Source organism: Patella vulgata, chromosome 2 (assembly GCF_932274485.2).
Source record: "Patella vulgata chromosome 2, xgPatVulg1.2, whole genome shotgun sequence".
NCBI lineage: Eukaryota > Metazoa > Mollusca > Gastropoda > Patellidae > Patella > Patella vulgata.
In genome coordinates this window covers 44905200-44930295 of record NC_065880.2, presented here as the reverse complement: position 1 = coordinate 44930295, position 25096 = coordinate 44905200, and the positions used below count along the sequence as shown (strand labels likewise).

General features: G+C 44.1%; 1 protein-coding gene and 2 pseudogenes across 1 annotated transcript; all 3 read right to left on the bottom strand.

The window, feature by feature from the left end:
• Positions 1–1890: 1890 nt before the first annotated feature.
• On the bottom strand, positions 1891–24731 carry LOC130010917 (uncharacterized; the record flags this gene model as incomplete). The annotated part of the gene is made up of 3 exons (XM_056099132.1): positions 1891–1903; positions 23340–23600; positions 24622–24731. Coding segments are annotated over 3 exons (384 nt in total), but the record flags the coding sequence as incomplete, so codon positions are not given.
• LOC126813716 (large subunit ribosomal RNA) lies at positions 9348–15086 on the bottom strand (annotated as a pseudogene).
• LOC126813591 (5.8S ribosomal RNA) lies at positions 15169–15317 on the bottom strand (annotated as a pseudogene).
• Positions 24732–25096: the final 365 nt, after the last annotated feature.

Sequence of the window (25096 nt, the reverse complement as noted above, 5' to 3'; positions counted from 1 at the left end):
TTCGGTATACACTGCAGAGCTTGTGGCCATTCGTGACGCTATATCATGGATTTCCCATCAAAAGACTAGCAAGTTCGTCATTCCAAGCGACTCTCTGAGCAGTCTGATTTCAATCCAAAATGACAACTCGGACTCAAGACCAGAAGTCATTTTGGAAATCAGGCAGCTGTACCAGAGTGTTTTAGAGAAGGGAAGCAAAGTAGAACTCGTGTGGATTCCATCACATGTCAACATTAGAGGAAACGAGGAGGCAGATCGACTCGCCAATGAAGGTCTCAAGGACACAGCACCACTCCGCACCATAGACTACAGCACCACGGAAATCTACAGTATGGTCAAAAGACACGTCAATTCAATCTGGGAATTAAATCTCGTTGAACTTGACACATACAGATTCCGGCTGGATGACAAGATCTACACAAAGACAACACTCAATCACCCTAGAAGAGATATTTGTAGACTAAGGGTAAAAGAGCAGCTGCGAGACTACAAACACCAAGTCATCATCTGTGAGTGCGGAGAAGAATGTACCGCCAACCATGTCCTGGTAGACTGCGAGGTATACGAGGAGGAGAGAAGGGAACTAGTGAGAACAATGGAGACCAACAACATACCATTCAACACTAAGAACCTACTCTTCCCGAGACCAGATCTGAAACTGCAAATCTTCGAACAAATCCACGCCCTAATGGACACAGTTGGACTAAGTAGAATAGTGAAGTAAGGGGGTCACAGTTAGACGGGCCCGGTATCTAAACACTAAACTACATAGGGGATTTAAACCAAACTGGCAGGATAGTGGAGTAAGGGGAGGTCACGATAAGACGGGCCTGGCACCTAAACACATACCCCACAAAGATGGGATCTACCAAACTAGCAGGATAGTGGAGTAAGGGGGAGTTACGGTCAGACGAACTTGGCACCTAAACACTATTCCGCAAATAAAACTGATACCAAACCCAGAGAGTGGGACAGTGGAGAAAGGGGAGGCCACGATAAGACGGGCCTGGCACCTAAACACTAACCCCAAACGATGACATCTACCAATCCAGAAGCAGATGAGATCATCTACCAAACGATATGTTTTGTATTAAATAAAGGGAATAACTTCCCACTAAACCAAATCCATGGCCTAAGGCCAAATGGAAAGATTGCAAAATCATATTCTAAAAAACAGGAATCAGCTTCGGCTCTCCTATGTCTTGTCTGCGATATCACTTATGTGGAAGCAGACGTTAAACACCAAGAACGAACGAACAAATTAAAGCCATTCGCCAAGTTTATTTGAATGAATGAAGACAAATAATTACAGACTAGAGATAATAAAACTTTACACCTTTAAATGCCATTTAAAATATCTTCGTTTCGTTGTTAAATTTCGAGTAGTTCTAATTTTTACAGCCGAATAAAAACTACGTGGCAAAGGAACGAATCCCAATCATCAAGTCGCATCTTCCCTATTTTTCGACTTTTCGGAGGATCAAGGATTTAAGTACAGGATTTAATTTATGATTTCCTAATGACATGTACCAAATTTGTTTCGCCCATTTCTGAACTCTAAAGATTCACTTTAACTTCAGTTTTTGTCTTTTTTGCTGGTTCGGCGTTTCCTCGAGGCAGTTCAATAAGATTGAATACATTCCACGATCGTAGAATAACAAACATATCTGATCAACACTAGCACTGTATTCAAATAGAGGTGTTGCGATAAGTTTTTCTTTGTTTATAGTGAAAGGTTATAGTTAAAACTACTCTCAGGTGTTAGATATTAGAAATAAAGTTGTTTTAGGGAAAAAAAACTAGGTTTTTGCGAGTACTTTCCGCTTTATTAAGCTTCTCCAGGCAACCATTACCAATTCCAACAAGTGATGTGACGTAGTAACGTCATGGTTACAACAATGAACTATAATGGATATAAAAATAGTGAAAGGTTATAGTTAAAGCTACTCTCAGGTGTTAGATATTAGAAATAAAGTTGTTATTAGAAAAAAAAACTAAGTTTTTGCGAGTACTTTCCGCTTTATTAAGCTTCTTCGGACATCCTTTATCAATTCCAACAAGTGATGTGACATAATAACGTCATGGTTACAACAATGAACTATAATGGATATAATAATATGCACGATAAAATAATATGCATGTATCATTAACAAAATTATTAATTAAACATTTATAATTAAAACATTTTATAAAAAAACCCTAAAATTTACAGCTTAACAATAACAATAAATTTCTATAAGATACAATAAAGGTACATAGTGTTTATTGGGTTTTTAATTATGGTAATTGAACTGTTATCAAGCGACATGTCAATTATGATACTGTACGTAGTCTTTGTCAATAAAGTATATCATTAGTAAAACACAATAACAACAACTTAGTCCATGATAACTAATTCAAGACATGTTACTGATTACACTGATCGACATTGAACGTTTTGCGTTGATATTGCACGGGGTGATTTCTATTTTTACCGAAAACGCTCTACAAGCAAGTCACTGATAGAGACTTATTCCAGACTTCCTGGAATTGTTTCGTCTAGGCCCAAGAAAGAACACTGTCGCGCACCAAATCTACACTGTGTTTATTGCTCCCGCAAGCGCTCTCCAGGTATCGTTGCCGGTGAACTGTAATTTGGCAGGTTAGCTGGAATTAAGTGGGCGCGTGTGTGTGTGTGTGTGGGGGGGGGGGGGTGTCTTGTTTTTTTTTCTGATCTATTGGTGCAGTGATAATCCTCCATGTAGTTAACCAATTTTTGCCTCTTGGGGAAAACGTTTTGGTGCCATTTTGCATTTTGTCCTCCGCCAAAGACGTAAGAGGATACTAATTCCTCAATAACGTGTGAGTATTAACTTCTAAACCCATACATTATACCACAGAATTTAAATAATCCCATCAATTTTACACTGTGGTGTCACCAAGTCGTTGAATTCAAAATGGCGCCCAATATGGCCACGGTCCCATATAAATGACCACAAGGCTCTTACTATACATGTTAGGGGAACAAGCCTGATGATTCTGGTTGAATAAGTTCGAATAAGTGTGAAGCAAATACAAACATATTTGTGCACATAACACTGATTATAATACTCATTTCTATAGTTATTAAATACTGTATTGATTGATTTCAGACGTCCAGTGATAAGTGTTATTTTATACCATTTATTTATACCACTCCGACAGACTACATGTAGTAAAGACTTGAAAAGGTAGATCAAGGCACATCTGTTTACAATTTTAACCGCTTTGGTGTAAATCATACACAAACATAAATACATTATAACAGAATCCAAAAACCTAATGAGGAAACCATTATGAGATATACCTATCGAAGTCATCCAGCAGACAATGAAGAAGCCAGTCCATGTTCAAGAGCAAGCGCAACGCCTCGTCCACTACGATCTGCAGGGGGTTAGGTAAGACTTTTTGAAAAAATTATAATATGTAAGTGCTGGGAGACCGCACCACACAAAATTACACAAAACAAAACTACGGACATGAGAGAATACGCAGGAATCACAAACTAACGTACACATTAGATTAAGTAGAGGTTAAATATCGCAATTCAGTGTCCAACAACCTTTTCCGCCGAAAACTTGTAAACTCTTTACAGATCAAGAGTTTTTGAGATTTTTTTTACTAAATTGTTGGGATTATTTGGCTAGTCTCACGGAGTTGCCATTTCGAAATTCAGGTTCGTGCCAAATATATTTATTGTCTGGCAAGGTAATGTCTGTAGTGTTCTGTTAGCGTATCTCTTCACTTTTTTAAAAAAAAAAACCCAGCAAGACATATATCTCCAAAAGTATTTTACTTACCTAACAATCTCAAATAAAATAAATGGATAGGCTGTGTTACAACTGCATCCCAAGTAACAACTTTACCAAATATATTACCAAGTGTGCATTGTGGGTCTGTTGTAGAAAACCAACCACCACCTTGCATAACAGATGGACATCCTACTGCTGTCAGATCGTTGTCGTATGTTGAGAAAGGCATGTTATTTATATTTAGGGAAGCTGTCCACGCGTCTCCGCATTTTTCAGACTGGTGTGAGGAATATGAAGAAATCTGTAGTTTAAAACCGTCCGAGGAATCCGAAATACTAAAGGAATCATAATAACCCTGTGCCAACTGGTGAGAGCTACTATACATTGCCATAACATTCAGTCGAAATGATCTCCCCATACTCATTTGGTAGAACTTTGTAAGACCAATCCAGTGTTCGCCACTTGCATCACCAAATCCATCGCGGTATTCCTCCCATGTGCGGTTATATGTTACTGTCGAGCACTGGGTATTTCTTACAAGTGTGTGGGCAATACCATTCCAGTTAAAATGGCATAATATTTCAAAAGGTTCGGTTGATAAACTCGGTCTTACGAAACTTATCTTTTGTTCGAGGTTGGACATTCCTAAGATAAAGCCTTGAGAACAATCTGTAAAAGTAAAAAGAAAATTAAGTTTCAAACAAACATTATTTTCTATCTAAAGCCACCTTATAAAGGATGGTAAATTATTTGCACATTTATACCCCAAGTCGGTCTATTTGAGTAAGGCCCCCTGCAGTTGGTCGTTATACCCTTCGTCAGACTACCCGCTCGGTAACAAATCCTTTGGACATCACATGTTATTTGTGAATGTCTAGCTGCCTCGCCTGACAGAGAAAGTGGGCTATGCTCCCGAGACCACTTTAAAGTATCGGACCTTAGACGTTGTGTAATACAGCAAAGGATCTGTCGAACCCTGCACTCAAGTCTTGTTTTGCACCGTACGTAATATCTTTTATATGCGTTTCTCGTGTATCTGGTTTGAATTACACAAATTCGACCCTGACCAACTGAAACATTTTTGTCTCCGCCGATGCTAGGTCTTAGGCTTGAGAAAAGAGTAGCGTGTCTGGAGCGGTGGCCGTGAGTACTGACCTGTTATTATATTTTCACATGTATCTCCATAATAACCGATAGGGCATAAACACATCCCGTTGTCGCAAGTATAATTCTGAAACATAAGAAAATTGCTGATGGAAAGCATATTGTATAGCAATACAGACACAATGATTTACATTTGTGTATTACCGACCTTGATACCATGTTTCTCACATTTCTTCATAAACTGACGATGTTTACTGGAACATGATATGGATGGAAGGTTTAAGTTAACGCCCACTCGACAGAAACTATGCAATTTCCGGACTAATAAATGGTTCAATTTTATTTAAATCATTCGCTTCCGCTTATTTTTGTTGTGCAGTGGATTGGAACAGCAAGATCCGACGAGGTTGAAAATGCGACACCACTATTGTCACGTAATAGAAGCTGGTTATTTTGCTTGGAACAAAAATGGCAATTTTGGACTATAGCGATCCCACAAGCGACCGTTCTCCTTTATAGATAAAGCACTGAGCAATCAAATTACGATCCTAGATGCAACTCTCTCCTTTGCAGAGATAAAGCACCGAGCAATCAAATTACTTATCACTCTGCTTAACCGGAGCAGCAAAATGCTCAGTATCAAACTTAGTCAGGGTAATGAAGTATTAAAGCTGTACTTCAAGTTTCATCACTATCACTTAATTAGCATAGGGGTAATCGTATTCGAAAGCACCCACAAATCAATTTGCATATTTCTACTTGGCTTGGCCTCAGTTATGACATCCACCTTATGAACTTTCACAGCATGTTTAACATTCTACCTCAATGAGAAGCAGCTAGGTGTACTGTATTCTAAAATCCCAATCAAACAATCATCGAACCGAGTCTTGACATTTACCAACAGGAAATCTACACTACAAGTTCGAACATTCTATCTCAGTTGGAAACATTGTATTCCAAATGTGACTAACAGTGATATTGATGGACAGCTCTTTGACCAAACAGAAAAGGCATTCACTTAAAAATGCATTATGTAAGATTTGGTTGGATAAAAAGCTGACAGTTCTCGCTACAATAGTTTAAAAACAGATAATGAAAAGAGACTATATTGAAATTTCAGTCATTCTAAGCTAATCGTTTGAAGTGTCTAAATAAAAATTTGTAAAGCATTTGATACCAAAATAAAGATCTACAAAGGGCTTATTTAGCTATACATAATATTTTAACAGACGTGATCTACACTTAGGACGAACATTATATCTCAATTAGAATGAAGAATGATTATTATTGTACCCTCAAAGTCTCGAACTCAGTCAAGGAAATTTACCTATGGAGGATTGAACCGTCTGACGCTATAATTATTTTGTTCCCAAAAATGTGACGGGCAAAAATACAGACGGGCCAACATAATTAGTTTTACAGTTCGCTATAGTCAGTACGTTCGCTTGATCATTCCAGACTAAAAATTAATTGTATTGAGTTTGAACCATCAATAATCGAGATAAGTCAGATCAGCCTAATTCGATCAATACGTTATTTTCACCTAAATTAAAGCGATGTATCTCTAATATTTTCTAGATGTCTCATAATAAATAAAATACAATGACACCATTACTGATAATATTCAACTTCCCAATTTAACATAAGCAAAATTCTTCCTCAATTAAAAGCAGAGTTCATCACTCTTACTTAATTATTACCAAAGTTATCGTGCCCCAAAGCATCAACTAATCAAATTGCTTATCTCTGCTTACCCTAAGCTCGATACAAAGAGGGATAAAAATCGGGTTTTACCTTTCTGTGACACTGGCACAAATTTTTGTTCGAACTAACACAGTTCTCACCATCTTCATATAAACTGCATGTGTATCCATCCTCGACATGGCATAGCATCAACTTTCGGCAATTTGCTACGTGAGAACATTTGATGAAACACTTATATGGTTTCTCGACAAATTCATCCTGTAGCTTAGTACTGGCGTCACAGGTGTCTTCTATAACAGATGTGTGTACGTATTTGGAATATTTAGCATGTGCGTGAAGAATATATACTGAGATACTAAGAAAATAAAGGTAAACACAACAGACCATGGTCGCAGGTGTTTTTAATCAGCTCAGAATCCAACTAAAGTCAGAATATTTAAAACCTCTATAGAAAAGTTTGTCATTAAAATATACATAGTTGACTGCACATGCATATCAACAATCAAATATTTATTATCCTAACCATGATATCTCCCACGTCAAAAACATTCATTAAACCTCTATAGAAAAGTTTGTCATTAAAATATACATAGTTGACTGCACATGCATATCAACAATCAAATATTTATTATCCTAACCATGATATCCCCCACGTCAAAAACATTCATTAAATCGGTCATAACTGAAATCCATATCATTCCATATTGTTGTTAGTGGTGACCTCATGGGCCAGTGTACATTTCCTTTCTGTTCAAGGTTCGAACACTTTACTTGTTTCATCCACTTCTTATTTATATTTTATAAAAGGATTAATTAAGAACGGTAATTAAGCTAATGACAGTATAAAATAGTGGCTGATTAATGTTTGTCTCATCTATTATACAGGACCTTCTCCATGGATTCACATAAAAACATCAGTCGAAGTTAACAGTGCGTGATCTAACATCCTGCATGAAGATTCCATTCGCAGATTTTTTGTTACACATTACCAAGTATTCTTAAATGATGCAAATCAAATTTTAATAAATCAATATTCCATTGATCATATTTATTGCAATTAATAAATCTGCTTTTTTTTAGACATTTCGAAGGGATTTAGGAGCCAAAACAACCGGTTGCTATGCAAGATACGCCCACATTTTGCAAAAGATGCATAGAGAACAAGTTAAAGATTTGTAACCATGGATGAGACCTGTTTCCGTAAATAAAACAAGTTTATATATTCTAGTATATAGAGTCATCCAGTAGATACCGCTTGTGTGATAACTTTCATAATCTACTGAGCGAGATATCGATTAAAATTATTAAAAAAATCTAAACTAAAGAATTATATTTATTTATTTGTGTGCTTTTATATGAAAAAATATCGACACTCGTCGATAAAGAAAAAACTTGACATTTTTACTTATTATCGACTTGCGTTGATATGATTTGATATGAAAAAAAAACAGTAGGAGATTTTCCATATATCTTAATACATATTATACGATAATATATAGAATTTAAAATTGGTAATAGCGCAAAATGTGTTGAAAGATTTATGTGATTGAGAGAGAAAAATGATTATGTTGAAGGTTAGAGTCCCGTCACCTGTTAACGACAGTGGCGGTAGCGGGCACTGGGCAGCAACTTGTGCCTCGCCGACCACCTATGGGCGACGCCTGGTCGTAGCCGACCTAACGAGAAGATGCATTTCGGGTCACTGGCCGACCCGCGGGTCGACCATCGACAATCTGTCGTGCCCGTCACTGGCCGACGGCAGATGCCGCTTGTGTCACAGGCCATCACTCGATCTCGAGGTCGACCTCCGACACTTTCTTCTCTGTCACTTGTCGACGTCACATTCCTCTGCAGTCGCAGGCCGACGACAGATTTCCCCTGTCTGTTGACGACGGCGGATGGCAGATTCGCGGGGTCGGCCACCCACCGACGGCAGATTCTCCTGGCCTTACTTTGGCACCGGGCTATGCCTGTTGACGACGATACCGCAGCCTCCCAGAACCGATACCCGTTGACGGCACTGTATGCTCTCGCCCGCAGCGAGAGCCGCGACCCCAGACGTATTTTGTCTGCGCTCGGGCCTCGCGGGCTCTCCCTCTTCTCTCTGACTCTCTCTCTCAACTTCTCCCGCCCCGTGCGACGCGCAGAGCTCTACCCGTCTTTTGCGGGTAAATCTCTTGCGGCGTTGCAAGGGGGCGGGCGAAACCGAGAGCTCAGTCCGTCTCCCGCTAACAAATCTCCTAGTCGAGGGACAAGTCTCAACGCCTCGCAGCCACAACAGGCCGCTCGACCGAGTACGTCACTGGCCGACGGCAGATGCCGCTTGTGTCACAGGCCATCACTCGATCTCGAGGTCGACCTCCGACACTTTCTTCTCTGTCACTTGTCGACGTCACATTCCTCTGCAGTCGCAGGCCGACGGCAGATTTCCCCTGTCTGTTGACGACGGCGGATGGCAGATTCGCGGGGTCGGCCACCCACCGACGGCAGATTCTCCTGGCCTTACTTTGGCACCGGGCTATGCCTGTTGACGACGATACCGCAGCCTCCCAGAACCGATACCCGTTGACGGCACTGTATGCTCTCGCCCGCAGCGAGAGCCGCGACCCCAGACGTATTTTGTCTGCGCTCGGGCCTCGCGGGCTCTCCCTCTTCTCTCTGTCTCTCTCTCTCAACTTCTCCCGCCCCGTGCGCCGCGCAGAGCTCTACCCGTCTTTTGCGGGTAAATCTCTTGCGGCGTTGCAAGGGGGCGGGCGAAACCGAGAGCTCACAAATCTCCTAGTCGAGGGACAAGTCTCAACGCCTGGCAGCCACAACAGGCCGCTCGACCGAGTACGACACCCCGACTCGCACAAACCCAAGTCGTTTGTAAGCAGATTTACCTGCCGTCGACACCTGCCGAAACACACAGGTCGGACACACACCACCCCGTTCGCCCTGGGAGGGCGAAGCGGGGCCTAATCATTCCGTTGCTGGTCAACGAGAGGCAGACGCGGACGTCGTGGGATGGGATTCCGGGGACAAAGGCAAAGCGGCAATGGTAGTCACCACCAAGCACCAACGCTTTCAATCCCGGGCCAACATTCCTCTCGTACTAGTCAGCCCTACCCGCTCGTACCCGCTCGTATGATTCCCTACCAGTAGGGTAAAACTAACCTGTCTCACGACGGTCTAAACCCAGCTCACGATCCCTGTTGGTGGGTGAACAATCCAACGCTTGGCGAATTCTGCTTCGCAATGATAGGGCGACACAAAAGGATCGATAGGCCGTGCTTTCACATGGATACCTCCTACTGAAAGGCATCCTCAAGCCAGCATTTGCCCTTTCGCTCGACCAAGGGTTTCTGTCCCTTGTGAGACTGGCCTTGGGGCGCCCGCGCTATCGTTTCGCGGGCACACCGCCCCAGTTAAGCACAAAACTGAATCTGTCCTCGAACACCCTCGCGAGGTAAAGGAATTCCTCGCTTAGCCCCTTGATCTCGCCGACGCCGCCCCGAGTGCGCCGCTCCTGCGGTTATCACCGAGTGAGTCGAACGAGGAACGCAGTAGTGGTCTTTCACTTGCGCCACAGGGCAGTCCCACCTAGGCTACACCTGCGCTCTCGCCCGACAAAGCCAATCGTGAGCCAAACTCAACAGGGTATTTCAGTTTTCAAAAGAAGTGATCAAAAAGGCTCAATTTTGAGCTTGCGCCCCCTCGCCCCCAGGCCTGTCCCCAGGATGCCCCAAGTGCCCCTTGGTCGAAATCTGTTGCTCCTAAGACCTCTATAAACGATGTTTTGACCCCCCTGGGTCTTCTGAGGGGTGACCCGCCCTTTAATATTAATCCAATGAGCCTGAAATTTCTAGGGCACCTTCCTGCAGTTAGTACGAAGGTGGTGTCCCAATTTCAGGCTGTATGCAGATGTATGAAGCCTGGTCTTTTGGGGAAATATTGCAGCCATGAAGCTGAAATTTTCAGAGAATCATCCTACATGTCTTCCGAGGTGGCCCTGCCAATTTCAGGCTCATTGGATTAATATTAATGATTTTAGGCCCTATATTCCTGTGGTATTTTTAGCGTTTGGCTGAACGCGTCATCCGAAGGCTTTATTCTAGGGCACCTTCCTGCAGTTAGTACGAAGGTGGTGTCCCAATTTCAGCCTGATCACTCCAAAATTGACAGTTTCCTGGCAGGCTCAGTTCGGGGTATTTCGATGGTTTTGCTGAATGACGGCTGTCGAAAACTCGTGCAATTGCCTCCAAAATCAGCCACAATGTACTCCAACCTATCGCCCAGCCACCTGAGAAAATGGAAGGCGATTCGAGCCGCGAGTCGCGAGTTTTTGGATGGGCAGCGGCGGCGGAAACACCACTGAAGCCGCTGTGCGGCACGAATTTGTGCCAGGTTTCGGCTTCTTTTCCTTTTCCGTCCATCACCTGAGCCGTCTGAGCAAGTTCCGGGGCCATTATCTCTGGAATGACAATATGCAGGGTTTTGGGAATTATACGATCAAAAAGCTGAAGACCGTACAATTTCACAGAGACGTCGCACGAGAGGCCAGGAAGAGTGCAACCGCTTGAAATCCAGCGCCAAATGCTAGCGAACAGCAGTTACGGGACCCTAAAAGGTTTATTTTTTTGTCAAATACGGACATGCAGCCAAGGCACCGATGGTCCCACAAAGATCAATGCCTGTGGAAAACATTGACGAAGGATGTCACGATCGAGACCTGCCATGCACGTGGCATTGTATAAACCATTTTAGCCACAGCAGCACCACAGCAAAATCGCGAGAACGTGTTTATTCGGGGGTTTTTGGTCGCCCAGTCGAAAACTCGTGCAATTGCCTCCAAAATCAGCCACAATGTACTCCAACCTATCGCCCAGCCACCTGAGAAAATGGAAGGCGATTCGAGCCGCGAGTCGCGAGTTTTTGGATGGGCAGCGGCGGCGGAAACACCACTGAAGCCGCTGTGCGGCACGAATTTGTGCCAGGTTTCGGCTTCTTTTCCTTTTCCGTCCATCACCTGAGCCGTCTGAGCAAGTTCCGGGGCAATTATCTCTGGAATGAGAATATGCAGGGTTTTGGGAATTATACGATCAAAAAGCTGAAGACCGTACAATTTCACAGAGACGTCGCACGAGGCCAGGAAGAGTGCAACCGCTTGAAATCCAGCGCCAAGCGAGCGATGGGCAGTTACGTGACCGTGAAAGGTTTATCTTTCGGCAAATACGGACATGCAGCCAAGGCACCGATGGCCTCACAAAGATCAATGCTGGTGGAAATCGTTGTCGAAGGATGTCCCGATCGAGACCTGGCATGCGCGTGCTATTCTTTATAATATTTTGGCCACAGCAGCGCCACAAAGACCGAGCAATAGCTCAAAAACTGTGTTTTTCGGCGGTTTTCGGTCTGTCAGTCAAAGACCCGTGGTTCGATTGTCTCCAAATTCTATCAGAATTTACTCTACCCTATGCCCTACCCCCTGAGAAATTTTGAAGGCAATGGGGGTCGTGTTTTTGGCAGTGGGGAGCGCGGAAAGGCCGCGGGGAAGCGGGATGGGAGGAAATTTGGCGCGGAAAGGGCGTTTGCTCGATTGGTACGTGCGACTTGACGAAAAAAGTGTGTCGGGCGTGACCGCAGGGACCTCAGCTTTCGATCGATACCTTGGGAGATGACGTGCGATCATCCATTCCCGACCGTTTTTCGGGCGGAATGCGGCTTAACACGACTTTCCACCGAGATTTTGGCGGAAGCAACCAAAATGTGGACCAAACCAAATTAAGCTCAACAGGGTCTTCTTACCCCGCTGACAGCCCCGGACCCGTTCCTCCGGCTGTGGCTTCGCTAGATAGTAGATAGGGACAGTGGGAATCTCGTTAATCCATTCATGCGCGTCACTAATTACAATCATGACGAAGCATTTGGCTACCTTAAGAGAGTCATAGTTACTCCCGCCGTTTACCCGCGCTTCCGTAAATTTCTTCACCGTGACATTCAGAGCACTGGGCAGAAATCACGTCCCGTCAACACCGATCTCCGGCCTTCGAGACGCTATGTTTTTACTAAACAGTCGGATTCCCCCGGACCGTCGTGCCAGTTCTGAGCGAGCCGTCATCGGCGCCCGTGCCGCGATCGGCCAAAGGGATACTGTTACCCCCGTACCGCTCACGTCCGCCTGCCCATCCGGGGGTAGAGCGGTCGTCTTGCAGGTGCGCCCAACATAATATGCCATCTGGCCGACTCCCGCCCTAGGATTCCCCCTTCCGAGCTAGCAGCGGGCCGCCCGGCCCTCAGAGCCAATCCTTCTCCCGATGTTACGGATCCATTTTGCCGACTTCCTTTACCTACATTGTTCTATCGACCAGAGGCTGTGAACCTTGGAGACCTGCGGCGGATTAAGGTACGGCCCGAGGCGGGAGCGTAAAAGAGGTCGTCTTTGAGATTAGCCGTCGGAGTTTCATGGACCGTCGAGTCGTAGCCGAACAGGCCCCCGCTGGAGCCGGCTTTGCGGATAAATTGATTGCCCTCGTTCCCTATCTCCGGCAGAACCGCTTCCAGAGCCAGCGAGCGCATTCAAAAAGAAAAGTTAACTCTTCTCGACTCTCCCGACGGCGTATCCGACCTTCCTTGCGTCGCCGCTTGTGCTCCGCCTTCGGGTACGGGAATACTAACCCGTTTCCCTTTCGGCCCCGTGCCAGACTGCTTGATCCAAAAATGTCTGGCTTCACGTAGGATTTCTCCCAGGCCTTAGGACCGACTAACCCGCGGCCGATCGAAGGAGCAACGCGGAACCTTTCTCCACTTCGGCCTTCGAGATTCTCGCTAGAATATTTGCTACTACCACCAAGATCGGCAACCGCGGCCGCTACACCCAGACTCACGCCTAAGGCTTCAGCGCTGACCGCGGCGACCCTCCTACTCGTCTCGGCTTCGGTCTGTCCCCCCGGCGGGCCGGGGAGAATTTGCCGAGACGGCCGGTTGTAGGCTGCACGCTATAGCGCCATCCATTTTCAGGGTCCACCAATTCGGCAGGTGAGTTGTTACACACTCCTTGGCGGGTACCGACTTCCATGGTCACCGTCCTGCTGTCTTTACCGATGGACGCCTTTTGTGGTTTCTGCTGAGCGTGACGATCGGGCGCCTTAACCCGGCGTTTGGTTCATCCCACAGCGTCAGTTCTGCTTACCAAAAGTGGCCCACTTGGCACTCGTACATTTCTGCGGGGGTCCAGCCGCCCAGATCGAGCGGAAGACACCCCTCCTCGTTTAAAGTTTGATAATAGCTCCACGCCCTTTCGGCACGGACTGCTCTAGTCATTCGCTTTACCGGACGAAACTGTCGCGGCGAGCGCCAGCTATCCTGGGGGAAACTTCGGAGGGAACCAGCTACACGCCCTTTCGGCACGGACTGCTCTAGTCATTCGCTTTACCGGACGAAACTGTCGCGGCGAGCGCCAGCTATCCTGGGGGAAACTTCGGAGGGAACCAGCTACTAGATGGTTTGATTAGTCTTTCGCCCCTAAACCAAAGTATCGTGATCGATTTGCGCGTGAGAACCACTTAGGACCTCTACCGACATTTCTGTCGGCTTCATCCCGCTCGGGCTTAGTTCACCATCTTTCGGATCCCAACGCGAGCGCTCTCGTTCCACCGAGGCCGTAACAACCCCCGACGGGCCGGTCCTGCGCCTCGCTCGCCCGAGAGAGGGCCGGACCACGTCGCTTTCACTGCGCCCAAGGGAGTGTTTTTACCTGTGACTCGCGCTCACGTTAGACTCCTTGGTCCGTGTTTTAAGACGGGTTGGGAAGAGTGCCGCTACGGCCAGTCGCGGACCCTCTAGACCGCCCTCCAATGCCCGCCGCCCCGCCAACGTCGATCGACAGACCGCACTTGCACTGTTAAGTCTACGAGAGACAGTCAAGGCGGCCGCGACGGCGCTGGGGGACTCGGTCGGGAGCGAGGACGGGGCCTTTCCTCGGCCCGGAGCTACGTTCGCCCTAGAACCAACCAGTGCAGACGGAGGGGTTTAGCGTCCAGCCGAGACGAAGCACTCCGAGCGGAAGATACGCCGACGGGGATGAACCCTCTCGGTCGACCGAGCCCGTCCACCGAGAAGAACAGGTCCCGAACGCACAAGGAGCCGCCAACCCGCCGAGCTGGATTCCGCTGATCGCACCGGCGGTTCCACCCGTTTGCCCGTAGGCGCTTTCACGATCTCTTGAACTCTCACTTCAAAGTTCTGTTCAACTTTCCCTCACGGTACTTGTTCGCTATCGGACTCGTGCCAGTATTTAGCCTTGGATGGAGCCTACCGAAGACCCAGGCCGAGGTAAAGGCCTCACACCCACTCTGGGAGCAGACCTGTCCCGCAGGACTTGCTCGGACAGTCAGAAACCGACGGGGGATTCGGCGATGGGCTCTTCCCGCTTCGCTCGCCGCTACTGAGGGAATCCAGGTTGGTTTCTTTTCCTCCGCTTACTGATATGCTTAATTTCAGCGGGTGCTACCTTCCGTGCAGTCGCGGCACTCCCCTCCGTCTGTCTGTCTTTGAGGAGACGGGGTCTCGCGGGTGACCGCGACTCCCAGTCTTGGGAAGTTTCACCTGCCGGCCCTCGGACGAACGTGGCCGTGGGAGAGCCCGCGACCGCCATGTGCGTTCGAGACATCGATGATCGTCACTGCAATTCACACCACTTAACGCGTCAGGCCGCGCTGTTCATCGACGCACGAGCCGAGTGATCCAACGCCTACGGCCGTACTCTATAAACTGCGGACCGCCGAACACGACGGTTCGCAATGACTGTGTCTCTTTATTCGTGTGAAAATCAGTTGGACGGCGGCCCGGTGCTGACGACCGGGGCTCTTTGAACGTGCCCGTCTGGCATGGCAGAGCGCCTACCGCGAGAAGGGTCGTGAACACGTACCGATAAAAGAGAAGACGTGCTGAGGCCATGCCGGGGTCCGACACTCCTCGCCGCAGACTGGCTTGCACGGGACGTGCCTCCTAACGTCTCTTGGTGCGACCGTGAAACCGATGGGTTTCGGGGTAGTTCTCGTCTAGCCTCTCTCGAGGACGAGGAGGAGACCGCGTACGGCATTGATCCTTCCGCAGGTTCACCTACGGAAACCTTGTTACGACTTTTACTTCCTCTAAATGATTAAGCTCGACCGCCTTCCTGGGTCGTTGCAAAATGCAAGTCCCGAGTCCAACGACCTCGCTGAGCCATTCTATCGGAGGTAGCGACGGGCGGTGTGTACAAAAGGCAGGGACTTAATGGGCGCTAGCTGATGACGGACGCCTACTCGGAATTCCTCGTTCACGGGGCTGAATTGCAAGCCCCGATCCCCAGCACGAAGACGATTGGCACGGTTAACCCGTTGTAGACGAGACTGCCCCCGAAGGAACAGCCCCCCAACTTCCCCTCTCGGGGCGGGTTCCCGGCCTGACCAAACTTAGACCGTAGGCACTCGCGCTTTCGTCTTCAGTGTAGCGCGCGTGCGGCCCCGGGCATCTAAGGGCACCACTGACCTGTTATTGATCTCTCTCACCTAGCTTAAGCTTGCTCGGGATCCCCCTAAGAAGTTGCTTCGACTCGCCCGATGTTCTCCCATGTCACCCCGCAAGCGGGGCGAGGACGACCGAGAACCACGAGTCGACTATTTAAGGGCGAGGCCTCGCCTGTTAGCGGAATAAACCAGACTTTTCACTTCACCAGCCACGAACGGCCATGCACCACCACCCATCGAATCGAGAAAGAACTGCACGAGCGTCTGTCAATCCTGACAATGTCCGGACCGGGTAAGTTGCCCCGTGTTGAGTCAAATTAAGCCGCAGGCTCCACTCCTTGTGGTGCCCTGCCATTTTGGGGCACGAACTGGGAGGCTCCCGCACTGTTCACGACTAGTTCACACATAGTTCACGACAAGTTCACGAATGCGTGCCCATCAGTGTCCACATTGACACAAACTGGCACGACGAGTTCACGCATAGTTTACGCACTTCCCGCATTGGCAAGACAAGTTTGCGCAATTCGGACGGTGTCGTGCCGACTTGGGCATGCAATATAAAAAGGGGGCCTCCCCAACCCCTGGTCATTTTTGGATTGGCTGCTAAATTTTGTCGTGACCAAAATTTTGAACATTTCAAAATTCTCGTCCCGAAATGGCACGCAGTCACGACGGGTTTACGCACACTTCACGCCAGTTTACGACTCGAGTCGTGCCAATGCGTGCCACGGAATCGTGCAAGTGTCAGCCTTGCTTAATCGTTTCAAAACGTACCCGTTCGTATCTGTCGTACCCAATCGTTCCTATCGGAACGTGTTTGATCGTATCTGAACAAGAGACTACATCGTGACAGACTATGTCCCATGAAATTTACCAAACGTGACCATATTGCATCGAAGCGCACCCAATCGTACCAGAACGTATCGAGAAGTAAATATAAATTCCAGGATCAACTAAGAATGGCCAATGTCGCCTTCGTAACGCACCGCACCTCGGTGGGAACCTAGCATTAGTAACAAATCGATGCCATAAACCATGTTTAGACTGCTATTTAATTTTAAATTGTGGGACAAAAAAACCAAGGCCCTGTGTACACGTTGATGTGCACGTCGTAAAAGCTACATTCGATGATTCTGTGTTCCGCGACTTTCCAAGAGTTACGGTAACTAATGCCCCTTTTGACAAACACCCTGCAACATGTGACAGTTTTTGGTGGTAAGCATTGGGATCAGGAGAGGACGAACACTAACGAAATGCAATGTTCCACGACTTTCTGCTAGTTCACTCCACTCATCCCCCTTAACCGAAACGCTTGATGGTAAGAAAATCAATATTCTGCGTTCCGCATCTTTCTTTTCTGGAGTTACTCCCACCAATTTCTGGAAATTTTGATAATGTAATAGAACCTACTGTTTGGACGGATTTACTTTATTCCAATCTGGTTTGACGCATTGTGATCATGTCAAACCATATTGGCATTCAATGTGAACGCATCAGAGAATACAGTTTTCAACGGACTTTTGCAAAATTTGGATTCTTGAAGGCATACTTTATGCCTTGGCAAATTTGGTGATCATGTCGAACCATATCGGCATTCAATGTGTACGCATCACTCAGAGCTTACGATTTTTTAACGAAATTTGTAAAATTTGGATTCGATATCTTGAAGGCATACTTTTGTGAAAAACCAAGATTTTGTTTTTCGGATCAGATGCTGTCTGAGGCAAATATTTTTTTTTCAGACAAAGGTGTCTCATAATTGCTAAGACATCAGCAGTGGTTAATATTTTCTAATTACTTTGTGCACAAAATGCCTAAGACATTGTGTATGTTGGACACAAGGCAAAAATTGCTTAAATCAAAATACACTTATTGCCTAAGTCACATATTGACTTAGGCAGTTTCACATTTTCCCTCTAAAACATAATATTTTACAATTTTGGTGTAATTTCCTTCAAGAAGTCAATGAAGCTGATGACCGTACACATTTTAAGCTAAATTTTGAAAAAAAGTGACTTAGGCAGTTTTTGCTTTAGCTTGACGATATATACATAGAGCCTAAGTTTCAAGTAATGATCGGGAGACTTGCAAAAATAAATGGTATATATTTCCAGTAAAAAAAAAGTCATCAGTACATAACAGAACCTATTTTACTGTACAATCCAAGTTTATTTTCAGTGCAGCGCAAGCCAACTTATTATGACATCTTACAAAATGCCCCCCCCCCCCCACCAATCCTAACTAGATTTTCATCTGCATTTTGGCTACTCATCAGATTAGCAGTGGCAATCGCCGAACTGTCGCACACACACACACACACATAGGCATGATTTTGACAGTATCTCGGGTCGCCTAAAATTGCCCGTTGCGCCTGTGCGTGATAGGATTTAGTTCCTTCTAGACATATTTAATACGAGGATTGCGAATGCAGCAATTGGGTGAGGGCTAACTTTTAAAACGGAAGATGCGAGAGGAGTCGCAGTTTTGATTTTGTTTATAACTTATCCTTTTGTATATTTATACAACGCTTAAAACAACAGAACGCCAAAAGTTAATTAAAATCCATAAGACATCGAGTAATATGCCAGTGATGCAGGACGGAATACTTCCAGATAAAAAAAATCAACCACTTTAATTCATTATGAATGATTTGGTGTATATCATAATGAAGTAAAGTGGTTTATTTTTTACCTGGACGTATTTTTTAATTTTTTTATTTATTTATGTATTTATCTACCGTAAACATAATAAAGTACTTGTACTCTATCTACTTCAATATATATAGCGTGGTGCATCAATTTTACTCCCAATCTACGAAGACCCTTGAAACAATACCAAATTCAGAATTAACCTGGACATTGTGGGTGGTATATCCAAGGTAAATATTCATGATTTTGAGGCGGAAGGATAACGGGGTTATCAGGTTGGCTACGGTGATATGTACGGCAACTAGTTACATGTTTTTAGTATGCTTCTTCAAGTTTGTGTATCTCAAAATTTTGGTGGTTAACCTCATACAAATTTTAGTGCAAAGTCATGACCATTTAATTTGTTCCTCTGTCTGTAGTGAAAAGCATTCAGCCCAACGAAAATTTGGGGAAAAGTTGGAGGTGGGCAAAGAGGCCAGAATTTTGAAGTCAATGGGGAAATTAATGGTGGTCTGCCACTTGTATGAATGATAGAGTTTTCTCCCTTGGATAACTTGTCATGCCAACTAGCCACTCGGCCAACCAAAACATATGAATTGGTCCATAATTAAATTCCCAATAAAATATGAAATGAAATGAAATGGGGTTTAACGTCCTACCGTTCTGTTCCGAATGGGCTAATGAAGACGGACTTACGCTATACAGTGTGAGTTGTCATTGAGTCATAGGACGTGGTTTCCATTCCCCGCTTGTACGGGAAAAGTAGTAAGGTCGTCTGTCCAACACCGTGGGTTTTCTTCGGGTCCGCCGGTTTCCTCCCACAGCGAATTAATTAAATAAAATTGAAACATATGTTAGTTCCGAAATAACACAGCTTGTGTCGAGTGGACGTTAAACCCATCTCTCTCTCCCCCCTCTCTCTCTCCCTTTCTCTCTCTCTATACGAATCGTCAGGCCATGTTAATGCGTTACTATGCTGTTCTCTAATACTTGAATTTTACTTATATGTTTAACTGAGAGTTAGATCATTTTATGTGATGACTTGATTGTTCTGGATATGATCCAGGCAGCTGTATTATGGACATTTTGGGGTTTGAGCAGTATGTCTCGAGCACTACTACCAATAAACTGTTACAGTAGTCAATACGTGATCCAGGACTGATTCGTTAGGATAACTGAATCAGATTTAACATTATTTATAATTTATTACCCGTTGACGACGGTGCTCAGGATAGGGCATAAACCTGTTATGTGCAATTCCTGGGCCGACTGAAAAGGTCCAATAGATGTAGTGCTGTTTTTGCATAACCACTTTCCACAGACGATCTGATGGCGTTTAAATCTCTTAATAGACATAAACGTGACCCGAAGGCTATTTATCGAAATGCATGATGGCAATAATATATTGTTAACGATTTCTCAACATTTGTTTCTATGCAGGGTATCGTATGCTATTAGTTGCCGTACACTAGCATGTGTGAAAACATTTGCCCCCCCCCTACCCCACCCCCACCCCCACCCCCAATTGGAATACCGATACTGATGATACCGTGGCGATAAATTCCGAATGATCCCAAGCAGTAGTGGTTGGAATGGTATCAAGTGTGGACCCTGTACGATAGCCCGAGTTTTCCGACCTCATCCTCGAGCTCACTACAGAGTTCAAAACTAAAAATTAATACCCAAAGACCATTAAGTCGGTTACTAATAAAAGTCTAAGAAATTTTTCGGCAACATACAAGGTTTAGGGTTATGAAAGAAAATCACTCAGTACCAGTAAAATGCCAAACTTTCATAGCCTCTAATGCTTTTCTAACACAGTTCCTTTCTACCTTACGAAATTGACGATGAACTTATCTAAGTTTGATGTATACTGGTAGTAATTCAAAACTGTGAGTCAAAACCAGTACTATGTTCACTTATATATGTGACCCACTCTGACAAATACAGTCACATGGCTCCACAATAAGATATTGAGATATGTACATATTTGAAAAGAAGATATTCCCAGCTTTACATTGGTGCAAAAATTATTGGCTGAGCTACAGCAGAAAATGTGCGGTAATGTTCAATGAATTTTGAAAACATTGATTTTGAGAAAATGGCCGCCAAAGTTTTGTTTCAATCATCAGGTAAATGTCCATAGCAACCACATACTTAGGTTAAAGATACAGGCTTGAAATTTTGCACAGATATATTAGAGAGCATATGCAAACAAAACAAACATGTTTGAACTTTAAACTGTGATGAAATTTCCTGAAATAACATTGCATACTCCCAGCACTTTTATTTTCAAATTGCAATTTTGGGAAATTTCGGGAACAAAATGTTTCTCATAATAAAAAGGCCGAATGAGTAATTTTCACATCTTGGTGGAAAGTAAATGTATTAAAACAAAACAGAGAAGCTTGTAGTTGACAAATATTTAATTTTAGAAATAGAATTCACATGCCCCCCCCCCACCAACACGCACACCCTGCGGCTAGCACTCAACCTGCTGACGTCATTGTTCATTGTATAGAAAAGCTAAAACATGTCCATTATCCCATTATCTCAAAATAAAACAAGCCAACAGTGAGGCTGATGTCCCCCGCCGTAATCCCAAAATAAATAGATGACACCCATTAATTAATCGCACATTTAATTTTTTTTCAAAAGTATCAAGCAATCAAACTATACACTAAGTTTCATCACTCTCTATCAGATAGAATCAAGATTATCTTGTCCCAAAGCACTGACCAATGAAATTGACTAGCTCTGCTTAGCTTCAGCTCGAAATGTTAATCATTGAACTCATTCAAGACATTCACCTAATGAACATCTACATCAAGTCTAAACATTCTACCTCTATAAAAAGAAGAGTTGTTATGTTCCAAAGTCTTGACCAATCAAATTGCTTATCGCTCATTAGCCTAAGCAGAAAATTCTCACCATCGAAATTAGTAACGGTAATGATATAATGAATCTATATTCGGAGTTCCATCGCTCTCTCTTCATTATAACCAAAGTTATCGTGCCTCAAAGCATCAACCAATCAAATTGCTTTTTTTCTGCTTACCGTAAGCAGACAATGTTCATCATAGAACTCCATCAAGGCATTCACCTTATGTAGGTCTATGCCAAGTGTGAACATTGTAACTCAATTAGAATGAGAGTTATTGTGTTCGAAAGTCTCGACCAATCAAATTGCTTATCGCTCTGCTTACCCTGAGCAGAAAATGCTCATTATCGAACTTAGTCAAGGTATTGATGTAATGAAACTATACACCAAGTTTCATCACTCCCACTTAATTAGGACTAAAGTTATCGTGTCCCAAAGCATCAAACAATCAAATTGCTTATCTCTGCTTACCCTAAGCCGAAAATGCTCATCTTCGAACTCCATCAAGGCATCGACCTAATAAACACCTACCCCAAGTTTGAACATTCTAGCTCAATTAGAAAGAGGGTTATTATGTCCCAAAATGTGTGACAGACAGACGGGATTTAACGTTCTACTGTTCTGCTCCGAACTTGGCCTCAGCACATGGTTTCGGGCAACAGATGTCCTTTGATTCATCGTCACAGAAGTCACGGATTTGGTCATAAAGGTGGGCTTGTCGTTTATCATCCAAGCCAGGTGGTTGAATTACTGGTGGCAGATTGACTGGGGGCAGGATCTCCGGATCTTTCAGCAGCTGAAACCTTGTCACATTTTCAGAGTCCGAACAATCTCTTGCGATGACCAGTCCAGGTGTAGAGGAATAAAAACTGAAATGAACAATGCAAACTTTTTAGTAGAACTAAAAACACTTATCAAAGGGATATTCATTCTGAAACAAAAGATATAAAAAAGGAAGAAACGGTGGAAAAAACAAAAATAACAATGTAAGTACAATGACAATGTGAAGTGCATTAATCATAATTCATTAAAGTTACTAATTTTAAAGCTTTCAGCTATTCATTATTTCTTATCACTGACTATCAATATCTGCATACACAAAGGGGTGGTTGGGTGGCCGAAAGGTTAGCGTGTGCGCTTTATATCATTAGATCTGTCAGTGAGTGAACTGACATGGTTTCCATTCCCTGGTGACAAGGAGTAGGGTCGCCTGTCCAACCTCATGGGTTTTCTCCAGGTCCTCCGGTTTTCTCCTACTTCTAAAGACCCCCATGCGGAAGCGAATTAATGAAATAAAATTGAACCATATGTTAAGTCCCGAAATGACCTAGTTTGCGTCGAGTGAACGCAAAACCCCATTTTTCTCTGTGTCGCATACACAAAGTATTCTTTTTTTCTAACCTAAGTGTCCTTTTTTTATTTCAGGTGTAAAAACAAAACATGTGAGACTCACCTGAAGTGCTGGTAGTTTTTGATACCTTGCAAAGGACGGAAGTAGGGCTGAAGGAAATTCTGCCAGTCATAAGCCTTCACATAAACCGTGCCATCTTCTAATCCAACAAGCTGAGGAATATTAACTCCAGTTACTGTACTTTCACGAACTACAGCAGCGATATCGTCCAACTTGCAGACTCTTGTCCGTCTGTACTTTTGCTTAATTAGCCCGAAGCACCAGTCTGGTGCGAATTTTGTGTGACCAACAATTAGGCAATGCAATCCTATATGACTATGGAGCTTGTGCATGGTCCTCCATGCCATGTACCAGAGAACAAATCTATTTTTGTTCTGTCCAGAGCAGTTATCACAGTGTAGCCCTGCTTCTTTTTCACCAAGTCCAAAGTTGTCAAAAAAGTGGTGGAGGTAGTTTATAACACTGTTAGATCCCTTGCTGGAAGCCAAACTTTCATCCACAAGATAATTCACCTGCTGGGGTATCCCCTCACAACATACTCCGAACAACCCACACTTCCTCGGCGTCAAGAAATACATTGGTCCTGGTTGCCAGGGATCGGACGGAAAGTGTACCTGAAATAAATTGAGCAATTATTAATATCATTAGCACATGTCTAAGAACCGAACAGGGAACAAAATGAGTACCATTATGCCACAGAATACCTAGAAAAAGACACAACTGGACGGGTGTAAGTCTGATTATCATAAATTTCAGTTTACACAGTGTTTATGAGACTGAGAGAGAGAAATGGGGTTTAACGACGTCCACTCGACACAAACTAGGTCATTTCGGGACTAACTCCTGGTTCAATCATTCACTTGCGCGTAGAGGTCTACTCCTTGTCACGTACAACCGGAAAATCGAAACCCCGCCAGTTGACTCAATGACAGACCGTATGATTCAGCGCGCGCGTGCTAACCATTCGGCCATCCACCCCCCCCCCCCGTGTTTATGAGAGATACAAATACAGCACACTGAACAATTCCTTCTGACGAAAGGAATAACTTAAAAGATAATGCTATCCTGTATTTATGTAGAAAATATCTAAGATCGCGTTGAATTAATTCCTTGTTTCTATTGCCCTCCCGCTTAGGTTGAAGACCACGAAAATCGTGCGCTTACCTTTTATGAGACAAAAAAAATATTTAAAAAATTATGTTAATACCATCTAATAAATTTTTTGTTGTCAAAACTAACGAACTCCAAGCGCATCAAATTTCATCTTACTGAAATGATTCCATTGAAATGTAACACAAGAATACGGAAAATTTATATCAAAATATGGTTATTTCCTCTTCTAGTCGTTATTAAATGTATTCAATTAAATATCTGTGCTTTTATATTAACGAATAATAGATTATTTATAATATTAAAAGAGGTACACAACCCTCAGACTATAGATATTATGTTTTGTGTTTTAAAATTCACTCTGTGTTGTGTTTACCGCACTACCGCACATTATGGCCAGAGTGGTGGCAGGAGAAACAAGGAATCAATTCAACACGGCCTAATGTGAAAATAAATACCTGTTGTGCATAGTCGAAGCTGTAGTGCATTTTTATTTCCTTACTGGCATGACGGGGGTGAATGTTGTAGCTTCAAATCTAATTCTTGACAGACTTCTTTTGATTTCTTCACCATGTCTTGGTAGTAAATTCTTTCTTTCTCAACAAGAAGAAGGTGTTCCTCTTGTTTTTTCAGTTTTGCAGACTTGACTACCTCTGGGAGATTGTTGCTTCTGAGACCTGGTAATTATTCTTCTGACATACCCAGCATAAGTCTGATGTGGTGTGTGGTTTATACACATCGGTGTTATGGGATAAAACCAAACCTTTTTTGTTCATTATATCTGAAACGTCGTATAGGGTTAGTACTCTTTAATTTCATTTTAAAAACGACATTTGAGATATTGAGTAAGGCTATTAATTAATTTAAATGGGCGCATTAACGATTGTTAATATCGAGTCAAGTCTTGTTGTTTTCTCTATCGAAATGTACTTTAACTTTCATACTATAAATTATGCACGATTTCATTTCCGCCCGCC